This window comes from Amblyomma americanum, chromosome 10 (genome assembly GCF_052857255.1).
Source record: "Amblyomma americanum isolate KBUSLIRL-KWMA chromosome 10, ASM5285725v1, whole genome shotgun sequence".
NCBI lineage: Eukaryota > Metazoa > Arthropoda > Arachnida > Ixodida > Ixodidae > Amblyomma > Amblyomma americanum.
Genome location: NC_135506.1, coordinates 28,541,167 through 28,550,923, shown reverse-complemented (window position 1 = coordinate 28,550,923; position 9,757 = coordinate 28,541,167). Strand labels below are relative to the sequence as shown.

Here is a 9,757-nt window from a genome sequence, read left to right as displayed (position 1 = left end):
AAAATAAGGAAAGATGTGCTTAGTGGAGCGCTCCGCAATTATTTCGAACACCTCGGGATGTTTTACGATCACAGAAATCGCACAGCACACGGACGCCTTTTGCCTTTCGCCTCCGACATTTAATTCTTTCGACACCGCCTGCACTGAACACATTTTATACGCCAAAGATTAATGGGAACACAACTTTTGAATTCTCCCGCACCGTTCTAGAGCCTGCAGTGCGATCTTTTTTGAAACGAGATATTTAATTGCCTCTATTTTGCGTTCCATTTCAAGCGTGGGTACAATTTTAGAACAAACAGTGGAGCAGAGACGCACAGAATGACCAACACCGCCAGGGCGGCACGAGCACTGAAACGTGGCAAATCTAGCGATTCAGCTGCGCGAACGGTGGATTACGCCGTTGATCTAGGTAGCAGCGACTGCTGAGCTTGCTGCCCAATCGCCGGACTTAGTTCAGAAGGCAATGAAGACCCGAGGAATGAGCCAAGAATTTCGTGACGCCATAGTAAATATATTCTATAGACTTCACAAACACCTATGCAGTCTATTGCTATCCCGAAACAAATTTCATTTTCTCTAAAATTAGTCTATTGACAAAAATTTAGTAAGTGTGTTCACCCATAAAGTTATAGATCGTCTTTGGAATCCCTGCAGATTTAGTGGAAAAATCTGTGGATGTCCTCTAGGTTCTGTGAGATTTTTTGTTATGGTGATGTTATAATGCAAGAATGCATTTAACATCTACAATTTCGGACCTCCACCACGACAACGCTCGAGCAAATAACACACAGTCGAAAGGCTAGAGGTTTGAGTGGTATTAGTGCACGCGGCTTTTAGACGCTGTTATCGGTAGATGAAGCGCTGTGCGCTTTGCGCCGATGCAAGCGGACGGCGCTGTTGCTCCTGTTACCTAAGCAAGAGAGAGGAGGAAAGTGCGCGGGCCTGTCGGTCGGCTTCCTACTAGGCCATTAACACTAACGTTTTCTGGCTGATGAGAAAATGGAAAGCGCATTTTTACGTCGTACACGTGACCTCCTCGATGTGGCCACGTGGGTGTTTACAGGAGACGTAAGGAGAAAAATGCATAAAGTTTTCTTCGGTCACAACGTTTCCGTTGTTGCTCCTTGTGGATGGATGACATAAGAACACTCCTTCAGGTGAGTAATCTGAACGCAGCGCGGATTAGAGAGCAAACAGTTTGTTCACATTTCTATAGCTTGCGCTGGGAAGGGATCACCCGACTGTTTTGCCCAATGTGTTGGGAAAATATTCAGCTTCAAATTATTTCTAGCCAAAGCTATATTTCGTCAACAAAATTTTATTATGATAATGTAATGTTTTAACAAAGCTTTGGCCACGTAAATGTGTGTTAAACTGGCAGCATTTGCCTGTACTGTATTAAAGTGTAAGCCTATTAGCGTTTGGACTGAAGATAATTTTAATTAGCACACTGGTTAGTGTTAACTATGGGCTTTATGTCAGTTGGGAATACAGTGAGAACCACAGGCTTCAGATGGAGTGAAGCGGCGGTGGTAATGTTGTGCCTTGCACAGCAGTCTTGCGCTAGTCACACATCCACACAAACAACATCTTCACTATCGCCGTGCAAAGGCTAATCACGGAAAGAACAGCTGCCCAAAACACGACCTGGCTTTGGAACTTCAGGGGGCACAGGAAAAACCAGAGCTCCCTTGCGACATGCCTTCAGCACACAACACACTAGGTAATGACCATCACAACATTGACACGCGCCTAACACACGATACGAAAATAATTTACACCACCGCGGTGGCGCAGTAGTTAGGCCGCTCGACTACTGGACATTTGGGTGAGGCGTGAGACAGAGCACAGGGGGCTCCTGGACATTTAGGAAACCTGACAGGGCGCAATAGATTTTTATTTTTACTTATTTTTTTAAAGAAAATTCTAAGACTCCTCCTATTCCTCGCGGTTCAGTATCGCCGACACCGCGACTGCGATGACGATCACGATCGCCGCTGCGATAAAGGAAAGTCCAACCCAGAAGAACGGGGATGCGACGAAATCCGACTCCCGAATACTCTCCTTTGCTGCATCTTCAGCTTGCGTTGTCGTGACCTTTGAGGTCGGGGCCCTGGTCGCTGTGGCTTTCGTGGTGGGAGCTAGTGTAGTTGTAGCAGGCGGAGGGCCGCACGACACATCTACCGTCTTCGAAGTGCTGGTTAGCCCATCACTGTTAGATACTTGAACTCCCAGCCAAAAGTGCCAGTACAATGGGTAAGTTGGATCAAACGAGCAGAAGGTGAGGGGAATTGACAGAGTGGCGTTGTGCTGGGCACCCGCTGGTTTTGGGTCCAGGTTGCCTTCGACGACATTGGCTTCCGTGATCTCAGCCTGGTTTTCAAAGTCGTTCAGTAGGTCGTCGATGAATGTTGCGACTCGAATAACCACGGCAGAAACTGCGAAAAAATAACGCCATTGAAGGGGAATCATGAGACCATCCTTTGTAACGTCGTCCTAAGTTGTGCCAACTATTTGCGCTGATATTCTTTAGTTTCCCTCACCAAGTTCATGTGACCGTTCTGGCGGTATATGTGTTGCACGACGGAACATTAAAAGGGGTCGATCGTGTTCGGGATGCCACGGGCGTCTGCCTGACCCTCTATAGCATAAAGCAGTAGTGATGGGCAAAGACGTGAGCTAACTAAAAACCCACAAATAAAGTAAAAGACCACAAAGAGGGAATGTCAAGAGGGAAGTATCTTTAATTAACACACTGGTAGGTGGTAACTATGGGCTTTATTTCAGTTGCGCGAAATGATCGCCAATTCCGCCCTCGTTTACGTTCGCACCTTTTCCAGCGATCCATAACCGTATTGAATTGTTTCATCTGGTTGTATGTAATTATCTGTAACAAATTGATTTCTATACTGTATTTTCCTGTACATTCAGTGTATTTATTCTACACATTTTGTAATTTGATAGCATTTCAGATATTCATTTTTCTAAGAAACTTTTGTGTATTCATTTTTGACGACTGTAAAAACTGCCTTCTGTATTACCTTAGCATTTCCTTTACTTAGTGTCTGCCCTATAGTCTGTTAAGTTTCAATTTTTGATTTATTTTACGGTCGTGCTGTTACCGCTCCGAAATATTTCCATGGGGATGTGGCCTAGTCAAGCTGTTCTGAAAAACAGCTTTTTGTCACAGTCCTCCTTTCTGTATCACTGACAGAATGAAAATAAAGATTGATTGAAGTCTGTTCTGATGAGTGCAAATAGTTTGGAAGCTATAATTCTCTCCGCTGTGCTAGCAGTTTCTCACACTCTGTCTGTCATAGTCTAAAGGTTCAATGCAATTCAATTAACTTACTATCCCACATGTATATACAAAAAGTGTGAAATTCCTAGGGAACCTTTTCGTTACCACTGGATTTTTCTTGCGCTTCTTATTCAAGAATGATTGATGTAAAAACGGTCTGTGAACTTAATATTAATAAATGCCTACAGCAATACTGTGAAGCTGTCGGGGCCAGTTACTGTATGTCTTCGTTATAATGTCGACAACACAAGGCGCAGTACATCAAGAGCCATTTCCACCCCATAACTGCACACATATGCGCCTGTTTGACATGGCAGCTGACCAGCTCAGGAGAAACTGGGCTTTATTCGTAAATTACACGAGACATTTGGGATTCACTATGATATTCATGTCTGTAGGTTTATATGAGACGGTTCTCTGCCGAGTCCGGAAGGCAACCACAGGTTCTAAAAGATTCTTTAAATGTTCTAACGTTTTCCACAGCACTACTGAATAACCGTACTGTGGAACCAGCGGATAACAATACTGTGGATAAAGCGGTGTGTGTGTTAGCCTCAGTTATGTAAAATGCACCATTAGATTTATTTAAAGAAATACAATTGCATTTATAGAACATGTTTCTAGGCGCATAGAAATATTCAGCATCATGCAGAACGCGTGGGATGAAACTCGATTTTATGGAGCAATCATGGATGCTACGCAACATAGCGCGAACTGTGCCACGACAATAAAAATATTTACAAATGCTCCCCTCAGTCCTTCATCTGCTGTCGTCACGCCTTCGATGACTGTCCCATAAATCGTTGCCAACTTGCGCAGTTTTTCATCCTTGAATACTGCACCTAATAAGTGGATTAAGCGCCTGTAAGCCCCGAACACATAACAAAACATGTCTGTTCTTTAGTGCTTACCCTTTCCATACGCCAAGTGAGCTCCAGGCCACGTCCAAGTTAGCTGCACCAGGAGAGTGTTTTTCTTTCCCGGAGTCGTGTACGCATGAATGGACGAGATCCTTCCGGGCGGGACGTGGTGTATCGTAATATCTTTCGTGACATAAAAACTACCACAGTCGGCGACTCTCCGGTAGTCTTCTATAGACTCCGCGGCTGTGCCGGTGGTGTGGTCGGTGGTGTCGTCGGAAGGGTCGTCGATAATCTCGAACATATAGATCGGGTACCCGGTCGCCAGTTCGGGAAAATCGGACGGCGGTTCGAAGCTGGTTCGCGGGGCTGCTCCTGCGTGAGTCGCAGATGGAAAAGGGGCATAAGAAGAACGAGCAGGAGAATTCAGACGACCAGTGAGTTCGCAAGCTCATTACAAAAATTATAAGGACGATGCGCGTACAGTTACAAAGCTCCCTCTGTTTTCCACACCATTGCCGGACTCATAAGCAGACGGTTTTTACACCAGGAAGACAACGCCGTGAGTGGCGGCTGATGCCCACTGTCTGTCGCACGCAGCACAGCTCACAGCACCGCCGCCAGCGGAGAGGAGCGTGGCGCTACTGCCAGGGGAAAGCAGACGAACCCCCTCCCCCTGCCAGGCCGCTGTACGATCGCTTTTATTCCGCATGCACCCGCGTCGTTGCGGCAGTGCGCAAGTGCTGCGGAAGGGCCGGACCATAGATGAACAATAGGGAGCATGAACGCATCCGCCTGTGCGCACGAAGTTCATCAACTTCAACTTTCTGCCGAGAAACGCAGAATACTGGGCGCATGTAACTATGACGAGTGTTGTCAGCGACTTCGAGCTTCAAAGTGTGCTACAGCGGCAAGCGGAAGTTTCCCCTAAGTTGTTTTGTCGCCGTCTACACTGAGTTGACCGAGCTGCCTTCAAACCTACGCTGTCTACGCAAGACGTATACCGTGCCGGTGTCGCGAAGTGCTTATTTGGAACTGTTTGTTATAGCTACAAGTGTTCTTTATTCACTTGAGGATCTTAACGAATAGCAGCGATAAGCAGCTCCCCAGGATGAATTTCCTTCACAGCGCAGTGACTAGTGCCACTGCAGTGAAAGTGATTGCAGACGGAACGAGTGATTTGGGTCAGTGATATCGCCTGCAAGTATAATTGCGTTAGAAAAGCTTACCACGCACGCCTTGTTATCCGAATGCTGAAATAAACTTAGAGCTGTACAGCAGGTCGTAGTTCGGGTGCACGCATGTGTCCCGATTTTGAGAACAGCCGTGAGTGCGACACGACTAAATGAACTTCGTGCTCTGCAGCCAGTCGCATTCTTTGCAGCGGTTGCAGTGATCGTGAGCACAAGTTGTGCTGCGGCGTAGCTATCATCGATATCGATCGTAGTTCCGTGTGTACTGTGTTGGACAAACGCCGTGAGTGCGACCAGACCATTCTGAAACTTGTGTTCGGCGTATGCGAAACAACCTCGGCTGCACGGCCGTTGGGCGGTTTTCTGCCAGGACTACCGAAGTGTCGCCAAAATTCTGCGGCATTTTGCTCCATAAAGTAGAATTACCAACTATGAGTGGCCTAGTTACGATGGTATGCCGGAGGCACTGTGAAATCTGTGTGAAAACATCGATCTGCATGCAAGCTTTCACATCTAGAACGTCTTTTTTAATTTCCTGCCGGCTGAGCAGGCCCATATCGGCAATAAACATTTGCGTGACAAATTGAATGAATCTAACTTTCCCTGCAAGTGATCATGGTCTGAGAAAAAGCAGTAGTGTTAAGCTTGGGTTGCAACATGGTATAGGAAGAAAAACCATTGTCGCAAATCTTTCACCGGTGTTTCACAATGCAGAAGTCTCTAATACGGGCCCACTCTCATGAGAATTCTCTCATGAGAATTTTATTTTATCTGATGCAAAAAAAAAGGAAAAAGGACCAAAGCAGATGCTTATGCTTCTCAAAGCAAACAAACGATAGCCTATAAAATTGTGCCGTATTAATATTGTCACCGACAAACGTAGCAGGAAGCGGGAAGCACAGCCCTTTACTGGAGCGCGGCTTGCCGAACAGCCGCGCTTATTCGAGACAAAGACGACGTTTGGGCAAGCGCTGGGAGACATGTTCGGCCACGATGTGGCCACCAGGTTCGGCCACTCCACTCGGCTGTAACGAACTTGCTGGCTCGCGGAGGGATTGTTTATGTGGTCGTCACATACGCGCAAGGATGCCCTGCTGGGCTCGGTGTTGGTGTCAACGGCTGTCTGGGCGGAAAAAGATACCATGAACTCCCGAAGGTCGATGAGCGCACCATTCTCTTGAAGGAAATTCATGCCCAGAATGAGATCTTTAGAACAATCACGTAATTCGGCAAAGGAGCCAGTGAAAGTAAGACCGGGGATCAGGATGCGACTCGTGCACACAACGATCGGCGTCACTACATGGCCACCGGCGGTGCGGATCACGGCTCCACACCAATGAGTCAGAACCTTGCGGAGAGTCGTGGCGAGCTGCCTGCTCATCACAGAAAAATCAGCTCCGGTATCGACGAGTGCGGTCACTACATCACTGTCGGCGGTTACTAAAATTTCAGCAGAAACTAATCGCTCGCAGCACGTCGGTGCGGTCGTCGAATCGGGTGGTCGCCGCTCGGGCCGTCGCATCAAATCTCTGGGTGGAGGCTATTGACACTGTGTAGTGGCGGTGGCCCCACCCCCGGAGGACGCCGTCTTCAGTTTTCTCGGTGAGGGCACGTGCCTCTGAACTGACCAGAGGATGAGGGCAGACCGGGAGAAGCAAAGCGCACCGGGGATGGCGATTGCGATTGGCGCCGCTGTGAGGTCGGGGGCAGCACCTGAACGGCCAGGTACTCCTCTATGTCCTGCGGCCTTTCACCCTAGCGCGGTCGAGGCGCGTGAGGTGGGAATCCTCTAAACCCCTTCGTTGGTACAGGCAAGTCCGCAGATTATGGCCGGGCTCCCCCGCAGTGGTAGCAGAGCGGGCGATTGTTGGACGTTCGCCATACGTGCGCTCTGCTGAAAGGAGGGCACAGGTCCTGCTGCTGCTGCTCGACGGGACGCAGGTGACGATGCTGTGGTCGTGGTCTGGCAACCGGGCGAAACGCTTACGGCTAGGGGGCAGATCGGCGCAGGGCATCGCTGTAAGACATGACGTGCGGCTCCGATAGTGGTGCATGTGGTGGCTGCGCCACTCGCCGGATTTCGTCACGGAGGACATCGCCTCTAGAAGGTATGCTTGCCGACGAAGCATCCAAGTGGAGGTGTCGCAGGTCTTCGCGGACAATGCTCCGCACAAGCTCTCGCCGCACCTCATCCCAGGGGGCTGGCAAGGACCTGCTATATTTGCTTCACGGCCGTATTGGGCACTCCGTTCCTGCAATGAACGTTCCATGCCAGTAGCTTCCTTGGCGAAGGCGGTGACGGTTCTCGAAGGGTCGGGCATGGCCGAGTCGGCCCGATGTAAGAGGCGAGTCATGTACTCTATAACCTTGGCCACGCTCTCGTTGGACTGCTGTGACATGGACCTAAGGGCAATTAGAGCATTTTTTTTTCGCTCGCTCGAGCTGAATGTGACGAGCAACTCACGGCGAAAAGCTTGCCATTTGGAGAAGGTCGCCTCGAACCACGTTTTCGCCGAGTCTTGCAGTGCGTAATACGCATTCATCAGCTTCCGCTCGTCGTCCCTTTGGTTTAATGCAGCAACATGGTCAAAACTGGCCAACCAACCTTCAACATCCTGGAACCGGTCGTCATGGAAGGATGGTGGCGACCGAGGTGCGAGAAAGACGAACGGCGGGGCACTGCCTGAGTGCTGACCTGTCTGGGTTCCAGTGGTGGAAGTCATAGCTCGTACAAGCCTTGTCAGTGGCTCAAACTCGAGTTGCAGGCCTCGGAGGCGACGGCTCGCTCTGTGAACAGGTGTGGCCTCCGCGCGTCGGGAACAAGCGTCAACGATATCGTCGGGGTCAGCGTACAAAAGAGGACACCAAGCGCCTCCACCAAATGTCACCGACAAACGTAGCAGGAAGCGGGAAGCACAGCCGTTTACTAGGGCGAGGCTTGCCGAACAGCCGCGCTCATTAGAGACAAAGAAGAGGTTTGGCCACGAGCTGGGAGACAGGTTAGGCCACCAGGTGGCGGCGGCAGAATGTCAGCAGTGTGACAGAATGAACTTGTTTGTTCTGGATCAGAACTGTACATACAGAGTTTTCCGTGATAGAGAATCGTGATTAAAAATTAAAAACATTTTCAATAAACTGCTGTGATTACAATGTGTCTTTTGCTTAGCAGCGTGGAATCAAGTTGGATTTTAGGCAGATGGTTGCAATATTAAGTGCATTATCGTGGTTGCCATTGGTTTTGGTAAAATGCGGTGATCTTGAAGTGCTCCTTGAGCCATGACAATCGGTACAGAAACTGTACTCTTTGAATCAGCACTAGATCCCATATTTATTGTTGTTTTCATTACGCTGCTGTTGCTGAGGGGCTCAACAACTTGGCTTTATCGGTGTCGAACAGTTGTTATCTAGCGTTTACAAAGTAAGCTGTACCAGCTTGTGTAAGGCATTCTCGAAGCCTTTAGAAGTATATGCCATCAATGCACATGCACGCATGCATATTCTGCGATCATTTACCTGTGACTACCGGCAGTGAATATTATTTGCCTGCGGGATGAAGGCGATGGTGGGCCGATGAGAATGTATTTGTCAGAAGTGCAGAAAGCTTCCTAGATTTCTTTCGCCTTCTTTGTGTTTGCTGCATTTCTAAATTTGTTTGCTTGAATGTAGATGCTTGTTTGCACATTCCACAATGCTCAGCTATAGGCTTCCGCGGACACACATCTGTTCACATTTGTCATATGATCGTGACAAGGCCATATTTGTGCATATTGCCAAAACCACGTTAACAAGGTTTATTTGACTTCTCAAAACGTGCTATGCAATTTTGCACTGTGGTTGGCCCTGCAATGCTGACGTTGTGCCGTTTCTGAAAGTCCTACAGTGGCGGTGCAGCCATCGAGCGGTCGAGGCTGAAACCGCATTTAATTTCAACCCATTTCCTTAGTGCTTGATTTTTATTTGCAGATTCCCTGCTTTGCACCTGCCGAGTTCTCCTCGTGACCGACATGCTTTAACTCGAGTAGTTTTTTTACTTCGTGCCTTGTGCTGTATTAAAAAATACATCAAATTAGTGTTGCAAGTAAACATCTGTGAGATTATAACAAAAAGGTTATACAGTTAGCGAGCGGCTGAATTGTTTAATTCGTGCAGTGAACAAAGTGCGCCAGGAAATGAGTCGCCGAGCCTTTCAGTGCCAATGATTTTGACACAAGGAAGAGAAGTGCTTTGTCAGTCAGAAAGTGCAAGCGGAGAGAGTTGGCATGCAAGGCAGTTCAAGGTTTAACAAAAACTTCATTGTATGCTGCAAGTGGTATAAGGGCAATTCCAGGGTGCAACAGCCATATTATTCAGCCTGTATATGTCGCCAAACAGTTCTAACAGTCCTTGCGATGTGTAATAGT

At 48.2% G+C, this 9,757-nt stretch overlaps 1 protein-coding gene across 1 annotated transcript in view; it reads right to left on the bottom strand.

The window, feature by feature from the left end:
- Positions 1-1,494: 1,494 nt before the first annotated feature.
- The window catches only part of LOC144108107 (calcium-activated chloride channel regulator 1-like), a 51,396-nt gene continuing 43,133 nt past the window's right edge, over positions 1,495-9,757 (bottom strand). Inside the window, exons 9-10 of the mRNA XM_077641388.1 lie at positions 4,216-4,539; positions 1,495-2,441 (exon numbers count right to left, since the gene is read on the bottom strand). Of these exons, the coding sequence (XP_077497514.1) occupies positions 1,942-2,441; positions 4,216-4,539 (824 nt within the window). The 3' untranslated portion in view covers positions 1,495-1,941. The remainder of the gene's footprint in view (positions 2,442-4,215; positions 4,540-9,757) is intronic.